Source organism: Euprymna scolopes, chromosome 43 (assembly GCF_053919585.1).
Source record: "Euprymna scolopes isolate OS-2025 chromosome 43, ASM5391958v1, whole genome shotgun sequence".
Classification (NCBI taxonomy): Eukaryota; Metazoa; Mollusca; class Cephalopoda; order Sepiida; family Sepiolidae; genus Euprymna; species Euprymna scolopes.
Genome location: NC_136524.1, coordinates 33,366,533 through 33,391,532, shown reverse-complemented (window position 1 = coordinate 33,391,532; position 25,000 = coordinate 33,366,533). Strand labels below are relative to the sequence as shown.

The window sequence follows — 25,000 nt, the reverse complement described above, 5'->3', positions numbered from 1 at the left end:
TTCTTTTAAAACCGAATAAACCGTCAGGACTAGAACGTGTACAACTTACTAAACCCAATTGTTACAATTCGAAATAACTAAACTACCCATTTTATACAGAGTTCTAGACTTTATATATATATATATATATATATATATATATATATATATATACACACCTCTGACTGAGGAAAATGTAGGATATTTCGTAATTCATATGCTAAACTAGGAAAACAAGTGACTGATTGAAACAATATATGACTGTAAAAATGTGCCAAAAATAGCCTCTGGATGCCCTCCTTAAATGTGCGACGTTAAGAGCAAATGTCACGTAGCTCACTACACAAGTCATACATACACACATAAGACAGATTGATTTCTTTTATTTAAATAAAATATATCCAGCTGAAAATTATTTTACAGCAAGAAGAAATGAATTTGGTGGGTAAGCATCCGGGTAATGTTCCTGCTAGTGTTTGGTCTACATTATATACATATACTAGGTCTTTATTTTTAGAGGCGGCGAGTTATAAGACAACTCAATTTTCTTTAATTGCAAATATGGCTACTATCGGTTATTTTGAGCTCATTTTGGTTCATCATAAATAGACTGAACCTCAAGCAGCGTTTGAAAATGATACGATGAATTTATTAAGAAAAAACATTTGATGAACAGATATATATATACGCAGCCAGCTCCTCCGTGCAAGTTAACCCCATAAGATGATTTTCTTTGGTAAAGCCCCATATCTACGTTGATAAATCATTAAATATACGTTTATGGGGAAAAGTATGTTGTTTTTTTGAAGAATTATATTTCATCCTTTATATCAATCCTTTTATTTATGAAGCTCGATGTGTGTTAAGTTTAACTACAGAGCATATACAAATTGATGATAAAACAGCTATTTTCCAATATGTTATTAATCTTACAATGTATTATTTATGTTGAAATAAAAATAGTCAGATGAATAATATCTTGGAATATAGCTGTTTTGTCATTTAGTTGTGTATGCACACACACACACACACACACACACACACACACACACACACACATATATATATAATATAAATTCCAAATGGCGTAATGAAACAAAACGCACTTTTTCTTTTTGACGGATTGATAGTTGCTATTTTTTCTTGTACCACTTGGAAGACAACATTCGACGCGTTATTGCAAAAAAAAAACAAAAAAAAAAAAACAAAAAACCCAAAAACAAAAACAAACAAATATCTTCCCCCCTAATATCATGCATCGAATTTGTGAAAATTAAACCTCTAAATTATAGCATTCAGATACGCGTGAGCAGCAGGACCATATGTCCAAAACTATTTAAAGCATGAACGTCAACAATAAATCTTTAGAATAAGCCACATATGTTTATGATGAAACATTTTTTTTCGATGCGATTTATTTTAATTTAAAGTTCGCCGCCTTATAAAAAACAAAGAAAGCCCCTCCCTAAAAAAAAACAAAAACAAAAAAACAAACCCACTTTTTATACTATAATTTTAAATAAGCAAATAGCGAGATATTTGTTTAAATTTATTTGAAACACATATCTCCCAGATAATTATTTTTACGGGAGATTCAAGATACGTAGTTTTCTTAATAGTGATCATCTTATCAGACATTTATTTCCAAACTAATTTTATCATTCGTTAACTATACAAATTGCTGAAAAAAAAAAAAAAAAAAAAAAGAAGCGCAACGCGGAATTTTCATGGAATGTTACTATTATTTTCAAATATTTAGACTTATACAACGAACATATCTACATATGTGCGTATCTGTTCACATATCAACTGATTTTGTTGGGTGGATATTGCTTTGCAAATAAACATTTCATAACATTGTTGTAAAACCGAAACAAATTTATAAAGATAAACAATTTTTTTTTAAGAAACAAATTTATTGTAAATGACTTTAAAGGTAGAAGCAATAAAATTGATTTGCACCGTTTACTTGCAATTTAGAAATAGATAAGAAATTCGTTGAATACAAAGGCGGCTCCCGCCAAAACAAAGATTTGGACACAATTCCAAACATATAAATTGATCAAGTAGTTTGTTAAATCTGATTTTCATCTCGGTAGTTCAAATTGAGTTTCCTTCCTTTATTTGACAGAGTACAAAATAGACTTCGTGGTTTAGTGGGGGATGCCCTTTTCTCTACCCTGCAACCCCTCTCCCACAGAAGAGACGTTGCGAGCCTATCCTTGTTTTATCGTTATTTTCATGGCAGGTGCTCGTCTGAACTCCAATCCCTGGTCCCCCCTCGCCAAACTTTCACGAAAATCACCCGTCTAGCTGAATCCACTGTGAAAAATTTCCCCCACTCTATATCTGTGCCTAAATCAAAACGCGGATTTCATGAGCAAAGCTTCTTTCTTAGAACTGCACGCCTGTGGAACTCTGTTCCGTCTGCCTGCTTCCCTCCGGACTACAACTTGGATGTCTTCAAGTCTAATGTTAACAAATTCCTAATGAACCGCCCCCCTAATTAAACACTTCATAAAATCTCCTCACTAACGTGATGTACTTGCAATAACCCTTATCCCTGAGTGGCTTCCGGGCCTTGATAAGTGGTGATCACTGTGTAAAAAAAAAAAAAAAAAAAAAAAAAAACTATCATGGATGAAGATAACGTTCTCACTTCCTCATAAAATTTGATTTCCTTAGTTTAAAAAATATTTGATCAATTTACGTGATATTTGGAATATATTTTTTGTTCTGTAACAGGTACGTACACCATTAAAAAAGTTTTGTTTTATTTATTTATTTAATTAGGTTGAATTCTGGACTTATCCCGGGGTTTTTTTTCCGCTTACGATTTAGTACATCAAGTAAATCCTTCTAAAGAAAAGACCCGAAAGGAACATTTGAATAAAAATGCTAAATATTTGTCCACGAAATAAAACGATATTGGTATACGGGATTATTTGTTATATCAAAATCAAAAACAAAGTAATAAATTATATTAGATTAATGAAATAAAATATCCTTTTTCAAAACCAATATAAACATTAGTCAACCTTACAACTTATAACGAATATATGTTAACGGCATACAAAAAAAAAAAAAAAAAAAAAAAAAAAAAAATGGCGCGTCTTAAGATATGAGATTTTACTTGAAACAAAACATTTTTAACTATATCGTTAGTGCAAGAAATAGGTCTGATTTTTGAATATATATATATATATATATATATATGTTTTTGTCTTTGTGATACGTCTTGAATGAATTCGATTATATTTCTGTGGAAATATATTTTCTTATACCAATCCTTATTTAAGAAGCTCAATGTAATTACAGAGGCATATAGTGAATAAATGACAATAGACTATATTTCAAAGTTCATGATGTTGACAATCTTTATATATATATATATATATATATATATATATATATATATATCACACACGTGTGTATATTTTTAATGCTAACGAGTCATCTCTTATCAAAATCGTGAAGCCACTCGAGGATAAAGCGTCAATGCGTCGTATATCAGTTGGACAGGGGGGGCACGTTAATCCGATTGGAAAAAACGGTTATTTAAGAGAACGGCTCGATAAGAACTTGCTTATATTGGACTTTAATAACAAACATGCAAGTCGGATGGGAAGTATCCCCGTAGTATTATGTTCCATAGGCGTGAAATTTCTTTGAAAATCTTTTCCATGTGTTTCGGGTAGTTTTAGGCAAACAAAGTGAGAAATATAAAGTCTTTGCATGAATTATAAAGTTTTTCTTGTGAATGTTTTACCGAAAGGGGGCTGTACGAGGTGCCTTAAATAGTTTGCAGAGTTTTTGTACAGGCATCTAAAATTGTAATAGACTCTTGAAAATTCAGTATGTTATTGTTATACATCTTATGAGATGACTGACCAATTTCTATGATTTCAAGTTCAAATGAACAACTACAGCAGGAACTGGAATGCACCCTACTAAAGTCTGATTATCACAGCACAATCTGGACGTAAAAACACTTAGAATGAACGATATGCAATAAAATTCTGTTTTAAACTTGGAAAAAATGCCACAGAAAAGTATGGAATGCTTTAGACTGCATTTGGACCATCTTGCATTAATTGAACATCACTTTTTTGCGTGACATAAGAGATTCAAGAAAAGCAGGGAGTCTAAGGGATGATGAGGTGTGGCAAAAGTAAGGAAGTCAGAATACCAGAGTCGATTTGTCAAATAAAGAATTTCACGGATAAGGACCGTCATGTGTCTATAGAAACGGTAAGTGTACATTTTGAGGTAAGTGTGGTAACTATACACACGATTATTCGCGAGCAACTGAAGATTTGCGCGAACTTTGTTACAATGCTGCCCAGAGAAGATCAGAGAAATACGTTGCCATAGGTATCAGGACGGTTCCTCACCTTCCCTATGGACCAAATCTTGCTCCCTATGACTTTTAGTTATTCATTAAGCTTAAGAAAAAGCTTAGAGACTGTCGTTATGAGACAATAGAGGAGATTAAAAAGGCTGTTACGAGGGTCATTGACATGCTCACTCAAGAGGACTTCCATAGGGTCTTCCAGAAGTTGTTGGAACGGTGCAACAAGTACATTGCAGCCGGGGGAGATCACTTCCAAAGGGACTAGAGTTTTATGCGTGCTCTATTAATAAAAGTGCCTGGAAACTTATTGAAGGCATCTCGTATTATGAAACGCATGCATACATATATAAAGATGTGCGTACATATATATACATACATATCAGCATATATACATGTAAAACTAAATGTATATACTAATACAAATATATGCATGCACACACATACGTATATATTGCAGGATGTAGAATGTCTGAAACTGTGCATGGTGTCTAATAAGCAAAATAATCAATTTCAGGTGATATATATATATATATATATATATATATATATATATATATATAAGGAAAATTAGCGTATGCTTTTGTTGTATTAAGATGTATTTGTGTTGAACTCATTTGCTAGCTTCTTTAACTGAAAAGACCACACTACATAACAATGCATTTTAATAACTAATAAAGAAATAAAATGTAATGAATTTAAAAAAATAAACAATTCAGTCTGAACTCCGATGCAAAAATTCATAACATAATATGGGCTTTTTTTTTTTTTTTTAAGAACCGGAGAACTTTAAATCGACAACTATTTTCTTTAATTGTAGATATGGCAACTATCTTATTTCGAGTCTAGCTTGGTTTGGCAATTCATCCTGAACAATCTTACACCCGAGCAGCGTTTTCAAATGATACAATCAATTTACTTAGACAACCGTTTGATGAACGAATAGTTAAAAAAAAAACAAAAAAAAACAACACCCCCCCCCAAAAAAAAAACCCAGACCTGTCCATTGACAATCTCGTTTGTGTAATTTAACCCTATTAGATTATTTTCTTGGAAGATATGTAAAATCTCACACCGCATATCCGAAATTGTATTTAAATAAATATTTGGAATAAACCACATATTTGTATAGCGACAATTTTTTCTGTGATTTATTTTAATTTAAAGTTCCCCGTCTCTAAAAGTATAAACAAAATATCATTTCTTTATAAATGAGTCTGAAAGACCCAGACGGTTTAATGACTTTATCGGAACAAAAAGGAGTTACACGCGTTTCTAGAAAGATGAACAGCAGTAAGGAGCAATCAAGTTCTATTTGTGTTTTTAATTTCATTTTAGATATTGAGCCTCATTTTCGCAAAGATAATTAAATACTATTCGAATCGATCTGCACTCAATCGTGCAATGAATTTTGATTGAAAAAAATAAACAAAACAAAAAAAAACAAACAAACAAACAAACAAAAAACGAACAAAACAAAAAACAATTAGATTAATTATACTAGACCTAAACTTTAATACCATATGATTTTTGTTAAATTATCTCACTTTAAAGTTTTGATCCAAGAACAAAACCAGGATACGCATTCTAATATAAACTAGTGGATTGTTTCCTCCCTTTCTATAAGCGTTTTTTTTTCTTTTTTTTTTAAGGGAAGGTAACTCTTATAAATTTTTCAATCTGAAACAAGGCTCTCACTAAATAAAAATGTATTTTTATTTAGCAAGAGCCTTGTTTGAGATTGAAATATTTGGAAGAGTTACCTTCCCTTAAAAAAAAAATAGGGGGCATTGATCTGCAAAAAGTGCCTGTGCAATTCCGTTGGCATTCATAGGTAAAGGCGCCTTAGGCGATTAGCAATAAACTAACCCATTCTCAAAGAATGAAAAGCCGCACCGACCCATCTATTAGATCGCAATAAACAGACCAGGTCGTTTCAGGAATGGTCCAATCTCTTGATTTGGCAGGAAGAGGATAAAAAATCCCTAGCCAGCTTTTCTATATAACTTATTAATGTTTGTAATTGCCCGTTGTATTTAGAAAAAAAAATCTTATTAAAAAATTAAATAAATTTTGCATAATACAAAATTCTTTTTACCGGAAACTATTTCAATGTATATACTTAAATTAATAGATGTGAAAGTTTTGTTTTCATCCATCATTCTTATATTACTATCAAAGCAGGTTACTATTATTTAAATCAATGATATATTTTGAAGTCTATATAATTATAAAACTTCAACAATCGGGGGATTCCATCTTTTCACAGAGGAATGATGAGCGAGATTGAGGCAGTTGTCTGTCTAGCCGCACTGATGAGTTGTGAAACAGCGAAACAGTACTGTATGTTGATGACACACACATATATATATATATATATATATATATAAGCGTGGCTCAGAGGCTAAGGAATGAGGATGGAAGGTTATAATTTTGGTTTCGATTCTAGCTGATGGCACTCAGGTCATTATATATCCCTCCAGGCTTGAGATATTCAAAAGTAGGAACTAATGAACTCAACGAGGTTGTTACTGCTCAATAACAAGAGAAAACTATTTTCTTTTATTATTTATTCAAAGGTAAACAGTTACATTTGGTCGCTACAAACAGCCATCTGTTTCAGTTAATGGGACTTTATCAGGCAACCCTGAACAATTCGACGCCAAAGAAAAGCGTCCGATGGTTCAGGGTCGCCTGAAGAAGTCTCATTGGCTGAAACAGATGGTTGTTTGTATCGACCAAATGTAACTTTATCTTCTAATATATATATATATATATATATATATATATATATATATATAACTACTTCATTTACTCACATAAATTTAATATACGAAAGTATAGATTTATGCGTAAACTTTAAGTATTTACTTCAAAAGTGCTCAATACGTAGGTAGAGCTAGTTAGTAATTTATAAAATATATATGGCGACTAAGCTACACTGAATATTCTGCGTTTCGTCCACTGTAGGATTCGTCAGGCTTATATATATATATATATATATATATATATATATATATTACTCCTATATATTGTTCAATATTATAATCGACCTAAAACCCAAAATAAAAAGTGTCACATGTGTTCGAATGCCCTATATATTAAGTTTCATGTATGTAGACCAAAAACTCTAGGAGTTTGGTAAGAATTTTTTTTTAAACAAATATATATCCGCATACATAAATATATATAGAAAAAGGTTTGCGTTTACTATAACCTTTTTACGCAAATATTACGCAAATATAAACCGTAGAATATCTGCATAAATATCATTACATGATATAGTTAACTAAAGATGATTATCCCATTAGAAAACCGAAAAGACTAATAGGGAATTAAAAATGAATGTTTAAATGAATATGCAATTTAGCTAGATCTTTTGCTGATGGATTCAGTTCCACGACCCATATAAGAAAGTTATTTTTTTTTAAATAAATAGAAAAACGAGTTTAATATAAATCAACACACACACACACACACACACACACACAAATTTGCATAACTATTTTCAACAGTTCATACTAACTTTTTAAGTGTTATTTACTTGTAATTTTATTGTCTTCCACTCCCCCCCCGCATATATGCAATGATTTTGTCTATATTAAATGTAAGTAAAATAATATCAATAAAGGACAAATATCAATGGCTAAAACATTTAAGATATGTTTCATTTAAATAGAAACTAGCATCGAATTAAGAAACATTAGAAAGAAAAGTTGCCCTCTTTCTTTATCTCTTCCGTGAGAAGAGTCACATTTTAAGTGTTTTAAAATTCAATTATTACTTTGATCCAATGGACGAACGCCTCGTATTTTGTTCAAATATTTATGTCCGGTGTTTTCTTTAGAAGGACGTTCGTTTTACAAATTATATATATAGCGTCAGGATGCGTTGAAAAGAAATCAAGAAAGTGCTCGATTGTAAATGTGAGAGCTAAAATACAAATCATTTATATAGAAACTATGGTAAATATTTCAGAGATTTACCATGGTTTCATTGCAACGGATCCACCTTTTAAAAATCTAATCAAATCATTAGCGACTTGTGTAGTAAAAAAAAAAAAAAAAAAATCGATTTGTCTTTCATTTTGTGAGTCGTTGATGATTTTTAAAAGCCTTTAACAAGTAGATCCACTGCAAAGAAAGCATAGTACGTTTCTAAAATAAGAAACAGTTTTCCTATTAATATGCGAATGCGTGTTTGCGCGCACGCGCATATGTATGTAAAAATAAAATAATAATAAAAAGACATTGCACAAAGAAATGGACGTCGTGCAAGGCTAGCATTTTTATAAACTGTTCCAGGGGGGTTTAACGGCATTTTCTGAATTAGATAAGAGAGACATTGGAAAGCTATAAACATTTTTTGAAAGGAAAGATAACAGATATTTCAATCGAAAATTAGGCTATCAATTTTAAATTTCCAAAAAGCGACGAGTCGTGGAAGTTTATTCGTCACATATCGCGAAATAAACGAATGTTTTTGTGAAAATGTCAATATTAAGGCAGTGTTTTTTTTTTTGGAATATTGGAAGATTTATTTATTTATTTATTTTTATTTATGAGATTTATAATTTGTTATTACGAATGCCCCGATTGTATAACTACTAAGAAACAGCTGTAATTTTGTCCTTATAATGTAATTAAAACAAACAAACAAACAATTCTGCTTTATTCGATTTTAAGTAGGAAATTATTTTAATTCATATAAATATATTGTTTCGGGAAAATCTAAAATTTTATTTATTTTTTATTTTATTCATTTATTTTTTAAATTGTATGCACCAGAAACTTCTTGTACTTATTTTTAAGAGGTAGGTAAGGGGAAGGCAATTGTGTTTTATTTGTCGTTTTTGTTCTCTCGTAAAATTAAATATGGTGTCAATATTGGAATAAATACACACGTGGTGGGAAGGGGGGCACTCTGCCTAACAGAAACAGGAATGCATTCTAAAGTAAGTTTTCTATTTTTAGACACTTTTTTTGCTTATTTTCATGATGAATCATTGACATCCTCCACCCCAAAAGATAAGCTTAAGAATCTTAAGAATTGTGGAGAATTGGCCGTAAAATAAATATCAGGTTTGTATTACTATACACACAGATTCGAAAAAGTTATCAAAAAACAAATATATAACAAACACATGTTACCAAAGGCAAGGTATGTTACTCTTCTACCTATCTTGCAAAGTTCTTAGTGGTTCTACTCACTTTAAAACGTTAATATAACTACAGAGCATATACAAATACACGACAAAAAACAAAAACAAAAAAAAACAAACAAAAAAGTCTATATTTCAAATTCCAAGATGTTCATCTTACCGTTTATTTCTTTCAACATGTTAATTGAACATTTTAACATGCTGAAAGAAATAAACATTAAGATGAACATCTTGGAATATAGACTTTCTCCTCTCATATATATATATATATATATATATATATATATATATATATATATATATATATATATTATATATATATATATATATATTACTTATGTATTTTTGGTACGGCGCTGAAATAGTGTTATTTTGAAAGCTATTCTTAACATGGGGAAGAGAGGGCGTTTTGTAACTATTCTGTGCTTCCACCTAGCAATTTAATAAGATCGTGAAACTTAAATATAACCTGAAAAAAAAAAACAAAAAAAAAAAAACGCGGTATCAAAAAAAAAAAAAAAAAATTATATATATATATAAGGGTGAGGTATTAATTGTGAAATTATCAAGTTCACAAGGTGGGAAACATAAAATCCAATTTTTTTTCATGTACGATCGTTTCGGAAACGGTATGCTTTTATTTGAAATATTGGATATATAAAAATATCGAAATATAATTAAAATATTTCTGGATAGTGTCTCCTCATCAGCATAAACATTGAATAAATAAATGCATATCATCTCTGAAACAATCGTACATGAAAAAATAATGGATTTTGTTATGCTTCCTCGCCTATGTAAACTTGATAATTTCACAATTATTAATCCCTCAGCTTTTCTATATATATAGCTCTAGGTTAACAGCACCTTCGGGACAAGATCAAAGTGCAGTATCTGTTCTTCAGATGCTGCACTTCAATTTCTTGTTCTCTGTCAGTGGAGGAGAAATCCTTCACGACTGAGACAATTTTTATTTTTGTTCCTTTTCTCCACATTAAAAAACGACCCTGGTGTCTAACTCTGTCCCGTGGGGAGACATTGTAAATAGGAACAGCACCTATTAAGCTTTTCATAACTGCAATGCTCCTTATCTATAACATCATAATTCATATATATATATATATATATATATATATATATATATATATATATAGGAAAACTAGGAAAAGAAGTAGTGTATTGAGTGTTTTATTATCTTTATAAGTTCCAATTTTAAGATGATATTTATCTTTGTAAATCACACACACGCAATACTTAGTTTTGTTGTGTAGAAAGAAATTCAATAGACTGCTCAGTTATTTAATATTATTTAATCAGAGTGTAATATTCGTCTATAACGTTACAAAAGTTCAGACGAACGTAGTACCTTGTGTTTCACGCTGGTGTGGCAAACCCAGGCGAGAAATACTGGGTTTTCTTGAGTTCATCTGAACTTAAGTGCATGTTTGTGTGTAACAAACAATTTTACAAATAAATTGATCGTCTTACAAGGCTTGCATTTTTTTTTTATTAACTGTTCGAGGGTTCTAATAATATTTTCTTAATTATTGCATTAAAAAAAAAAAAAAAAAAAAAAAAAGGGAGACATCGAAACGTTACAAACTTTCGACTTACCTAAATCATCGTCGGGGTAAAGAGGATATCTTGTGGAGAGACCTGATGGGTTTGAAGGTATAAACAATTTATTTTTAGTTAAAAAAAAATGGACGCCAATTAAAAAAAATGTATATAACATAACACGTCATTGGTTAAAGAATAACGATATTACAGAGTAATAGTAAATATTATAAGCTAGTGTGGGAAAATGGCCAATGCATATAAATAGCCATAAAGACCAAAAAAAAAAAAAAAAAAAAAAAAAAAAAGGGAGTTAACTCTGAATCTGGTTCAATCTAACAGCTCATTGGTTAAATAACTGCATATTTCTAGCGGGAACCGTGAAAATTCAACGGTACCTTCCACATTAATTGTAGAATTTACTCTTAATAGCATTCATTACAGTTCTGATTGCTTTTATTTAGATAACGATTGTTTGTCTTATTTGGATTCTTCGGACTACTGTCCTCATTTGAGTGTTATTTTCACAACATTTTGGTCGATGTAACCTCCGATATTCTTCAAGTGTGTGCTGTCAAACTCGAGAATCCGGGAATCTTTCTGTCGAACTCGGGAATCCGCAAGGAGTCGCGCCCTGGTTGATGGAGAACTTTATAAAAATTCAGTTGTAAGAAGTTAATCTTATGGAGATTGAAGGTTCGATCTTTAGCGCGAGCGATATTCAAAACACAATTGCGAATTAGTTAGGACTTCTACCGAGTCATGGCTGACGGAACGAGAGCATGATACCCCCCGTGAATTAAAAAGTGTTCCTTTCAAAATTCCATGCAAATCCCCAAGTTCGACAAGATACACCAGAAGTAGGTCGTAGATTACATCGATCGAAACATTGTGCAAATAACAATATGAGAACAGTCGTCCGGAGAATCCAAATGTATGTCTGAAAGCATTTTGTAAATAAATCTCTACCAGAAACGATGTTATTAAGAATAAACAAAACTTATTTCTTCCGTAAAAACAATTGTCATTGACATCTAGAGATTTGTCAAATGAATAAAACATATGTTTCTTATATAAAATATCAATTTGATCATTTTTTAAAAAACAATAAAAGTTCCCGTCTTCTTGCCATAAAAAAAAATTGTCAGTTAAATATTCTTCAGATCAATAGAACTAATATCACTTTTTTTTTTTTTTTTTTAAATCTATTTAAAATTTGTATTGGTTTAATCAATGCGATTATATAATTTAATTTTTGAAACGATGTAAAAATGAGTGAAGTCGTTACTTTGATGTCGCTAAGGCAAGAAACAAAAGTAATCACCACTCACCATAATTTTAAATAGGTGGAAAGGTGATAACGTCCGTACGGACATAAATTGGCTTAGCGTATTATATGGATAAACATTTCATTCATAACTTCATAATAAACACCCTTAAAATGGTTTCATTTATAACAGATGATCTTTGATAATTCCGATGCAAATTTAGCCATCTTTTAAATGTAGCGATAAAGGAAAAGAAAGAAATGAAATTGTTTTCTCACTTGCAATTTAGAAATAGATCGCTTGATATCAAGGCAGCCCCCCCCCCCCTCAGAAAAAGGTGTATTTAAATACAAATGCTGAAATATATTGTCTACTAAATTAAATACAAGAGAACTGTTAGTTTTAATAAAATCATTAATTTAAAAAAAAAAAAAATCGTTGAAGAAATAAATACTAGTATTTAAAATGCCCTTATTCAAAACCAATATGCAAAATAGTTACAATTGCAACATATATATATATATATATATATGGTCATAAAAGCTATATTTAATGTATATGTTGAATAATTTTTTAAATTACCACAAAGCTCAATAAAAATGAATTTACACGTTCAGAGCAAATATATAGCTAGTAAACATTCCAATACCAAATATATATTTAATTTACACACATGGCGTTTTATTGTTAACATGGTGGGTCTTCCACGTGTTTCGTTGAATGGTGGAAATTCGCCAAACAACTCCGATACAAATTTATATCCCTCAGAAAAAGAAAAACAAGACAAAACCAAAATGAAAACAGTTTGAAAATTTTTTTTCGTTGTGAATGTGTAATAAACACATCTTTAGGTTTGGAATGTTTACTAGCGATATATATTATATATATATATATATATATATATATATATATATATGCGGCTATTGTATAAAGTTGAATTCACTTGAAATAAAGCTCATGAATATTCACCCCACACATGGCATATTGCGACAGAAGTGTTAGGACCTACAGTGACAGGAGTCGGGTTTATAGGGAGCAATATGGGTGGAGAGTTGCTTGCTCACGTCGCATTTAAATTTCTGTATGCACGATCGGGGAAATAAGAAGCAGAAGGAGGAATTATAAAGAGAAGCGGTTCGAAAAAAGAATAAAACAAAATGGAAAATCTCCTGGTCATTTAGAAACCTTTACACGGAAGAGGTGGGATTTTGATGCTAGTTGGATGGTATAGGGATACTAGCGTTAAGTGCAGCAGGTTCCAAGCATGCTCTGTGGAAGTTCTTGTAAAACGAGCACTGGTATTACAACACTACAGCGATGCATTCTGGGACTGGTCGAACAGTGCGGGAGCTATTAGGTTAAATATTTAACACGTTGTTCAAGAGGCAAAAACTAGTGGTTGGTGCACAACCCCAGATATATCAATACTCCATGCACGAATAGTGAATGGTAATTCCATAAAGATACTAAAAGATGTACGGCATTAAATGTAAAGTTGAACTTGTTAAAAAAAAAATAAATAAAAATAAATAAATGAATTAGAAAAAAAAAAACAAACAAAAAAAAAACGAGTATTATGTCTTCTTATAAGCAGTTTCAGCTCACTTCTTGTAAGTAAAAAAAAAAAAATACTCGAGCCAAGATCGAAACCCAAGCTTAACTGCAGTGAGTCGAGTACGATAACCATTAGGCCAGTTTGAAACGATGTTCAAAAATATTTTCGAAACTGCTTGTTCTTAACATGATGTAAACAGTTGACAAACAAAAATACGATGACCCCCCCCCACGTACCATTTTTTCAATTTTGACCCCTTATCAATCCTTTTTCCGGACGAAAAAGTGTTTTAAATTTTTCCACACGTCTGAATACCACATATACCAAATTTCAAGTTTGTATATCAAAAGTTCGTTGAGTATATAGGTTGAGAAGTGTCCTCACACACATTCTCACTTTTATATATATATATAAATTAGACACTGACAAATGCAAGAATTATTCTCGTCCAATTAAAAGAAATTACTTTACAGTAGAATTGCCACATCACCTATGTACTTTAAATGTAAAGTGAACATTTTGCTGCATAACTCCTAATTTAGGTTGTTGCTCTATAAATCCGATCTATATCACAGTAGTTTATTGCGTTTCGGTGAAAACATGCTTATTTATTAACAGTCTACTTGTAGGGTGGTGGATTGCTAACATTTCGATACCTATTTTGTAGAAAATAATCGGCGTTTTTGATAAACTGCGAACAAACGCGGCACCCACTTTGTACAGAAACACAATGCAAATGTTTTTTCAAAAAAAAAAAAAAAAAAAAAAAAAAAAAAAGAAATAAAAGAAAACAGTTACTACACTACCTGTTGATATTTTCAACTTTTGTTATCTCCAACAAAAGTAGTTTACAATCGTCCCAAACTAGTTTGTGGACTTACCAAATTATTTTTTGACGTTTTACTGGGCAACTTCCGGATTTAGACGACCTAAGCGTTTCGTATCATTTGTCTGTACAACTGCGTAAAAAAATCAGCACATCACGCCTTAACAGTTGTTTCCGTGTTCAACAAACACTTATCAACCATTGCTTTCCTTGAACATTATTATTATTTTATTTTTATCAGATAGCAATGGTTTTTCAACAAGAAATTCAAGTTTTCCATTTTAAAAAATTTGCAACAGTAAAGTTCTTGATGAGCCGTTCCATATAAGTTATCAAATTTACTGAATTTTCATTACTAATGATTACTATATTGTCCACTTTCTACTGTACACTCTTTAACCCTTATCCTTGAGTGGCCTCTTGGCCTTGATAATGTGGTGATGATGCCTATGTAAAAAAAAAAAATCACATAAATATGTGTCGTTTGAAAACTAATAATCCGATTGAGATAAAATATAGATTCGTGCATATTAAAGGTTAGTACTTTATAAAAATCACATGTAATTTTTTTTATTAGTTACGACACCTTTATGTCAGGCCCGGGATTTACTGAGTAATGTGTTAAAGAGCAGCTTACCTCAGCTAAGATTCCTTTATCATATCGGTGTTAAAAACACTTTTGCGTCAGAGTTTTACTATTGAGCAAACAAAACAAACGACTCACGTATTATTGCTGGGGTCACAAACATCCACCCCTAACTTATGGGTGGGGCAACTCCCTTTTCTTGTACCGACGACGCGTTTCGATAATGTAAATGTAATTCACTTGGCGTATATAATTTTCCGTAAGAATATGTAAATACGATGGATCAACTGAATTAAAATATTTTTTAATGTCAATGGCGTTTGCTCACATATAACAATAACCACTTTTTGTGTAATATGGACAAACCTAAAAAGAACATTCGACTAATTCAGAAATAGCAGGTGCATGTATGTATACATATATAAACATACGTACGTAACGCATATATATAAGACTTAATTTTATGGCTACATATGCGCATACATGCTACGGGTACAAGCTTATTTAAGGCTTAGACTAATCAGTTCATGTCCAAGACTGGAAGCGTTAAGTGAAAAAAAAGAAAAAGAAAAAAGGGCCTTCACTGCTAGGATAGTTAAAATAATGACCGCCATGTATATATCCAGATATTAAACTCAGATTCATGATAAAGGTAAGATTTAAACATCGAAATATTGCATGTTTAAGCGTAATTTACACGTTTATCCGAATATATATATATATATATATATATATATATATATATATATATATATATATATATATGAACTAGAAGTTGTACCCGGCGTTGCCCGGTATAAATGTAATGTTAAATTTCTTGAAACCCCCCCCCCAAAAAAAAAACAACAAAAAAACAAAGACAAAAATGAAACACTGTGACATGGGCATAAGAGTATCATGTTTTTCTAAACAGTTCATATCTTGCAAATAAATAATAATAATAATAATAATAAAAATATACTCAAACTGAGATCGAAACCGAAACCTAAGAAAAGTTTGTATAGATTTACAAATTCGACATAAAGATTCCACATTCGACACGACGCGCTTTAAGACTGGAAATTACATCGGTCGAAACGTTAAGATAACTACCAAGCTGAAGAGTAGTTAGACTAATAAAAATGATGCAAAGTATTTCTGTTGTCACTTTGGGTATTATTCTTACAAAGTTTTAGCCGATCTAACATCAGACTTTCGTTTGCGTCTTGTCTAACTCGGGAATCAGCTTACAACTGATTGTACATTTATTTCACTCTTTAGTTAGACTAGATTGCGCACAGACATAAACATTCTCATGACGATTTTCTAGGCCTTACTACTTCCGTGTTTGTTTATAACAAATTGGACGTGGATATTTTGTTTTGTTTGTGTTTAGCACCTTTAGAAGATTGCCCTAAATTTGTTGTTTTCCCATCAAAGTTTACTTCTAGAGGGATTGCATTCCCCCAGGGCTGAGGAGCTTCATCTATGAAACTTAATATATAGGAGATTAGGACGTGTGGAACAAATTTGATTTGTTTTTTAGCCGACCCCCCCCCCAAAAAAAAAACTGCTAAAGGATCAAAATTGAAAAAAATGGAACTTCACAGGCGTAAGTGGACTTAAAGTGCTGCTCTATGCATGCGCAAATATACATTTATTAAAGTTACTTTTTTAAATGTTTGATATCCATATGTCCTTTGGTCATATGTTAGCGAATAATGCTGGAGTGCTATATGTTTTGGTTTCGATACTAACTGATGGCACTCAAGTCATATGTTTAACTTGCAATCACTATATATTGGGCCCAATAATAATCAATAGAGAATCAGATCTATAGTACAAAATCTGCGATCATAGTTAAAAAATATCATTTAAGCGTATTTTACGATCGGGCAACACCGGGATGTTTGCTAGTAAAATTATAACCATAATGTCACACTGTACTTTTCTGTCTTTTCTATTTCGATGCCATTTTAGAATGGCAACACAATAATTCCTGCAAATGACAATTAGTTGCGGCGTATTCAGAATACCTCTGAACGACAGGTTTCTTACGTAAAAATAGTTTTTTTTTTCCAGATTAATTCGTTTTGTATTAAAACATGGGATATTAATTTAAAAAAAAAAAAAACTTAAAAAAAATTACGTGATCATGTGAAAAAAAAAATGCTGCGTCAATATGTACATTAAAAAGGCCAAAGATTACATCGATAGAAACATCCAAGAGGAAAATAATTCAAAAGTTAGCATCATTTGGATCATTCAGATCCCGGTTCTTATCTTGGATGCTCTTACGTTTCGGCTGATGTAACCACCGACCTTCAGGTGCGTCTTGTTGAATTCTAGAAATATGTACGGAATTTCGACCAAGTAAAAAAAAAAAATAAATAATGCGTAGGGGTAGGTCGTTTGCTCTGGTTCCGTCACCCATGACCGCGTAGAAGTCTTAAACAAGAACAAGCTTTTCCTGGCGATTAAATAAAGGGTACTCTGCCGATTTCAGAGTTTGATAAGTCGAACCTAAAGCAGGTCAGAGGTTACATAAACATCGAAAAACGAGAGCAGTAGTGAGAAACCCAGAATCACCGAAATGATCAATCCTCAAAAAAAAAAAAAAAAAAAAAATCACTTGAAAACTAGCAAACAAAATAAAAAAAAAAAATATAGCAGACGCAGTGATATCTTGATTTCGGGTAACTTCGTGCGGCAAAGATAGTAAAGTAATTACTACCCTAACACACATACGACAAGTTCACTTGACACCCTCAACCCCCAGAAGACCACCTTCGTAAAACCATACTTAATTATCTCAGTTAAGCTTTGAAACAAATATTTTATAGCAAAAGCACGGAGAGACGGATATTTGGTGTACTTTCGGCAGCCCCGTAACTTTCGCTTCTCTTATTTTGTTCTTGTCCTCACATTCCACAAGTTTAACTCATTATTTCTTCCAGAATACTCCACTCATAGAGAAGCATTATATATATCTTTCACATGCAGTACCGTTTCGCTGTATCACAGAGAATCAGTACAGCTAGACAAACTCGACCGCCTAGACGACAGTCGGCCCTTTTAACCGTTACGCTATTCGTCTGCTGCTATGACGGGCATGTGAGTTAACAATGTTCAAACATTGTCCAAACGCCTAAACTTCATTTGTTTACACAAAGAGCTTAATACGCTAAATGCATCGATGTATGTTGAAAAGATATCAATGAAGTGCTCGAATGCTACGACGAAAGAGAGGTAAAATACAAATTATTTAGTAAAAATAAAAAAAAATACGTTACATATTCCAGAGACGCACCACGGTTTTATTTACGCCGATAGGCCTTGAACGTTTTTGAGAAGGCCTTAAATAGTATTCCCCAGATGAGATTTGTTTCATATTAAGATATGAAAAGGAAAATATATTTCTTATTAAGACCATCCCTTTTGGGACGAAGGAAACCGTTATCAATAATATGGTAAGTCAAACATGGATATTGAACATTGCTACGGGAATAATATTGTTTTTTTTTTGTTCTTTATTGGTTGCGGGTTGGAGAATTATCGAACATTTTATTGATTTCTTTTCAACATACCGACACACATAAATATTACACACGCACACACATTATTCTGCTTTATATGCATATCCAACCAACTTTTGCTTCTTCACGAAGTCAAAATTCAAGATATGGCACTAACCTTTATATCTAGAATCCATATATTAATTTTCATCCAAGCTATTAAAATGTCTAAAATTTAAGACATAAGCGGTCTTAATAAAATTGAAATTCAGAGAATTTCCGCAGGGCTTCCATTTTTATCTTTACATAAAAAATTGGTTAAACTAAATATAGCCCATATTGCCACCCCCATTACGACTCCCAGCTGAGCCCCAATATTCATAATGATTGGTTAACTAAGTAAAGGTGGAATCATGCGCGTACACGCTTCTGGGATTGACCTTTACTCCTGATCTGAAATGGAACACGTACATCAAATCTGTTGCCAAACCGCTGGAAAAATGGTGGGATCCTTCTATCGATCTAGTAGATCGGTCACTGCTGATGCAATTCTCTATCTATATAAGAGCCAGGTTCATCCAAGGATGGAGTACTGTAGTCATATCTAGGCAAGAGCTTCTAGAAAGGACTTATCCTGCCTTGATAGAGTTCAAAATAGACTTCGTAGCCTCATAGGAGATGTCCTTTTCTCTTCCCTGCAACCTCTATCTCACAAAAGAGATGTAGCGAGTTTATCTTTGCTTTATCGTTATTTTCATCGGAAGTGTTCGACTGGGCTTCAATCTATGGTTCCTCCTCGCTAAACTTTCATAAGAAACACTCGTCTAGCTGAAAACACTATCAATAATTCCCCCACTCTTTATCTGTGCCTAAACCTAAACGTAGATTCCATGAACAAACCTTCTATCTTAGAACTGCACGCCTGTGGAACTGTCTTTCGTTTTCCTGCTTTCCAGCTGACTGCAAGCTGGTTGTTTTCAAGTCCAATGTAAACAAATTCTTGATAAGCCGTTCCCCTTAAGTTAACAAATTTGCTGAATTTCCATTACTGACAATTACTATATTATCCAGTTGACTACTGTACACTCGTTGATCCTTATCCTCGAGTGGTCCCTGGGCCTTGATAAGTAGTGATGCCTATATTAAAAAAAGAAAAGAAAACTAACCTATAGCATTAGAAATATATCAACGTTTCGCCCTCATTTTCGGTGGACTTCTTCAGGATGTTAAATGGATTAAGAAAAATTAAGTTAAAAACCATGATTTGAAAGATTGTTACCTTTCTTAAAAGGTGATCAGTTATAATGAACGAAAAAAGTGTGTTTTGTATATATATATATATATATATATATATATATATATATATATATAAATACAGTAACCCGGATATAAGAGACTTAAATATTATACAAATTGCTAGATTTTTCTCTTGTCCCAAATTAGAGCCTATGTTAATGTATAGTGTAACCCGGATATAAGAACTCCGGATATAAGTGTAACCCGGATGTGAGAGAGGTGGAGGGACCGAATAATAAGTTTCTTATATTCGACTTAGACTATACACACTTGTTTTTATGTACAGGAGAAAATCGAATGAAAAAAAAAAGTGTGGATTACCTAATCAGGTTCTAACTTTATGTTGTGTTCTTTGATTATTAATTTACTAATGATGGGAGATGAATTATAGAAACCGTTTCTGTTTTATGGTTTCAGAATCAAAAATAAGCGCCGATTCGGGGTGTCTTATCGGGTTTTACTATCAGCGAATTTAGTTATTTTAGCTTTTGTGAAAATAAAACCGAAGGTATCGACGGAAGATCAGACTATACTAATATATAGTGTGAAAATGAAATAAGAAAATATATTTTAAACATAACTCAATCTCAAACATTTGTTTATGGGGAATGTACTGCGAAAGGCTCGTGATTGGAAGCATTTACATGGTAAACAGCTGATAATCCCCTCTTCTATTTCACGTTGTAGGATTAGTCTCCTGCCTTTGCTTCACGACTAATATATCGATGGCTCTCCGGTGGTAATTTGCAAATTCGTCAGCAGTGAAAGCGCCAAGTCTGCAATATACGTTTTTAAAAACTATGATTTCGGTTAAATTTTGTTATCCAAATATTTTTTTTAAGTAAGATCTTTGACAGTTATCTTTTTAATAAAATGATATAATTACCCCATTAAATTATCAGTTAAATCAAACAGTCAAACTAGAACTAATTGTTTTGAATAGAAAAATAAATAAGAGCGGGTGGTGGTGGTGGGGGGGGGGGCGAGACATGCCTCCCACTAAAAGTGGAGCTATAACTTCGGAAAGCTGAAATACTCAGACACAAGTTGGTTATAGTTGACTACATACGGAGAGAGAGAAAAAAAAAAGAGGGACCATCTAACTTTATGTGACAAAATGAAAGTTAAAAATGGCGAAGAGAAAGATAAAAAGGCGGATATATTGGCCAAGAATAACTTAAGTAAACCTGGTAGACGTTAATACAATATGGAAACTATGATTAATAAACAACTAGCGGGTTCTGTGGAAATATTTATTATAGAGTCAATTTCTATCGATTCTTATCTATATATATATAAAAGTTGTGATTTCAAAAATAATAAAAAATTATCCATAGCTTGAATCGAAACCAAAACACACACACACACACACACACACACACACACACACACACACACACACTATATATATATATATATATATAATCTTGAGTTCCTTCAGCTATAATCGAAACCGAAACGTTAAAATTCTTGGTAAAATTATTTATTACAAGAAATGGAAGGTCAGAACTTTTAAACGACAGTCACCCGGAAGACAAAAAGATTTAAGCGTGACACACAAAATAACACACGCTATTGTATTAAAATATAGGTAGATTCGAACACACACACACTTGGAAATAAGTCTTCAATTATTTTTGGCCTTTCATTTATACCAATTCTTTAATTTATGAAGCTCAATGTAATTACATGGTATATATATATATATATATATATATATATATATATATATATATATATATATATATATATATATATATATATATATATATATAAAAATAAACGCAAGGTAATTGCAACTTCTCTCCCAATTTTCGGATTCTGTAAGCATACCCATATGCATTTTCTTTTCTTTTAATGAATTGATAGGTGCTTTTTTTTCTTCTGGTGAGTTAAGGGCAAAATAGATTCGTTGGTTGATATAATTAAATGAATGATAAAAAGTGCTACATATTAAGCATTTGACAGTGAGATTCTTCTGGAGATGGATGGGTCAGTCCTCAGTGCAGACGATATTAAGGATACAATTTTGAATTATTGAAGGCGTCTATATGATCATAGCTGACCGATCGAGAGCGAGTTAGTCTTGCGGGTTATATTAAGGATTTCGTTTGACATTCCATAGATTCCAGAGTTCGATATGACGCACCGAAGAAGGTCGGAGGATGCATCAGTCAAAACTTTGGAAGAATAATCTTCAAGATAAGATCAGTAGTCCAGATAATTCAAATAATACATAATGTATAACAAAATGGTGTTAAACCAATGTTAGTTGAATATTTATAAAATTATTAGATACGTCACACAAAACTTTCAATTCTAAATTTGATAATTTGCCGAGAATTGCTTAAGCAATTTTAAACGACTTCCTACTCCAGTTTAAAGTCGATCAACCTATTTTAAATTTCAGACGGTCACGAAGTAATACATTCTTTTAAGTCATGTTATACAAATATCTGCCTTTTATTTAATTATCAAATTTTATTTTTTAATAGAATTTTGAAAATTAATTCATCTTCAATTATTTAAATTTAATATTTAATCATTAAATTATCAATTGAAAAAAAAAATGGATTAAAAACTATTACAAATTTTGTTAAGATAATTGGTTTCATCTATTCTAAAAATTACTAGCGGGATATCTTAGAACTTCCACGGTGTTTCTACACCATTTTATATAATTTACTATTAATATTGTTTTTTTTTTTTTTATAAATAAATATTTACTATTAATAACATTAAAATAAAGAATATATTCTTTTGTAAAAACACCGTATATTTCGGCGTATAAGGTGACCGTCAGATAAGATGAGGTACAAAATTGTTGCAAGTTTTAATGAATTTATCATAAATCGGTTTTATAAGACGACTGCTAAATCACGAAACCATGTCTGTTTAGCCTCGGCTAGAGATTGCAACACCCGGTATCTTATGAAATATATTGGTTTTTAAAGATGATATTTCAAAAACCTTAAGGGTCGTTTTATACACCAAAATATACGGTAATTGTAATTCTCAACTAAATATTCTTTTGCTGAATAAAGCGTTATTTATTTAAAATTGTAGCAATATGATTATTCGTATTATTTCAATTCTTCGGACTACTATTTTCATCTTGAGCATTATTTTCACAACGTTTCACCCGATGCAACCTTCGATCTTTGGAGTAGCATCCTCTTGTTTCATCAGTCATGACTGGGTAGAAGTTCTCAGTAATTCGCAATTGTATATTCGAACTGCGAATTACTTAGGACTTCTACCCAGTCATGGCTGACAAAACGAGAGCATACTACCTCCGTAAATTAAAGAGTTCCGTTCGAAATTCCGTGCAGATCTTCTAAGTGACAGAAAACTTCCCTAATTTGACAGAAACAAATCTCCTGTTCGACAAGATACACCTGAAGAAGGTTGGAGGTTACATCAGCCGAAACGTTGCGAGAATAGCAATCAATATATATTAGTCCGAATAACCAAGGTCATAAGCGGTAACAAAACACATTTATATTTATTATCAAATTTCGCTGTTGCGATAATACAGAGATTATACCTTTTTTTTAAAATTGATTTTGTAAGTATTTATAAAAAATATTGCATACACCAAAATGTTTTAACCTCGAATCTTATCGACAGTGTTTTACAATTCAAAATGGATTTAAAAATCTATTTTCGGCCTTCTTCAGTAGTATTTCCTCAATAGTATTTTGGGATATGTTGACATGAAATCAATAAAGTTCTCCGTAAGAATACGAGAGCTAAAACATGTTAAAAAACAATAACAGAAAACAAACTATACATTAGATTCTAGAGATGGACTATGGTAGATGTGTACAGTTTAGAAAATACCTTTAACCGTAAAATCAAACCAGCTTATCAATAAAAGATAAACGGAATAAGAGTCGTTTTTAGAGCTACCCATGCCAAGTCGTTTTTAGAGCTACCCATGCCAAGGAAATCATGGTTCATTTCTGGAATTTGTAACCTATACTTTTTAAATAGTTTGTGAGCATATATATATGAAGGCTTCCTTCAGTCTTGACAGACTATGGATACCCACTGTAAGGGTGCCTGCGCGTGAAATTTGTGCAGCAAGAGTTGCGCAATCTCCAACCACGCCCCTCCTGAGTCAACATTGTTGCATACCAGTGGCAAGTTGAGGTACAAGACGACTGGAAACAATGCCGAGATAAGCGGAGAGCACATACAGCGCCTAGAATTCCCAAATGGTCACCCATCTGGTATTAGCCAGGCTCAACGTTGCTTAACTTCGGGGATCTGACGAGAACCGGTGTGTCAACGTGATTATGCCGTATCATATATATATATTTATAATTAAAAGACGTTTAAATATATTTTAATTGGTAAAGATTTCGTATATATTATAAAGTCGTAATTTCCAAACTAAAAAGATATTTGGATTCCATCAGTTAGAATCGAAACCGAAACTGTAGCATTTAAAACTTGTGATGTTAACACCAGCTAACGTGACAAGCATATGAACTGACTAAAAATTAAAAATAAAAATGAATGTATAAAATACAGGATGAGCATTTCAACTTGGACCCATTTTAAACCTCTACAAGAACTATTTTAATCAGCTAAAGACCCATAAAAAGAACGGCCCGTAAACGATCCAATCATTTTAGCCCCCTAGCGCCGCTCTGCGACTTAGTTTCGGTAGAGATAGAGTTTGAAAATATGGGGACAGTCTTTTATATACTAGATTTTAAACAACGATGACAGCGATTTTCGGAAAAATACGCCCCCTCCCAACAACGCCGATCTCGACACACTTGAAGAATACAATAATTATTATCGTGGAATTTCCACAGGTCACATCAATATAAAAAATATTGTTTCTGGTGAAATTCATAAAATAAAAAAACGAAAAGTCGCTTACGTTTTAAGACTCTTGAAATACTGCAATGTA

General features: G+C 32.0%; 1 protein-coding gene and 1 pseudogene across 4 annotated transcripts in view; both read right to left on the bottom strand.

Annotated features, from left to right (window-relative positions):
* Nucleotides 1–25,000, bottom strand: part of LOC145268272 (homeobox protein OTX2-like) — a 160,595-nt gene that overhangs the window by 46,564 nt on the left and 89,031 nt on the right. For 2 of the 4 annotated variants that reach the window (XM_080123640.1, XM_080123642.1), the window contains exon 3: nt 11,106–11,147. The exons of the other annotated variants lie outside the window; for them this stretch is intronic. In XM_080123640.1, the coding sequence (XP_079979766.1) occupies nt 11,106–11,147 (42 nt within the window). The remainder of the gene's footprint in view (nt 1–11,105; nt 11,148–25,000) is intronic. 4 annotated transcript variants of the gene reach the window in all.
* Nucleotides 24,269–24,385, bottom strand: LOC145268574 (5S ribosomal RNA; annotated as a pseudogene).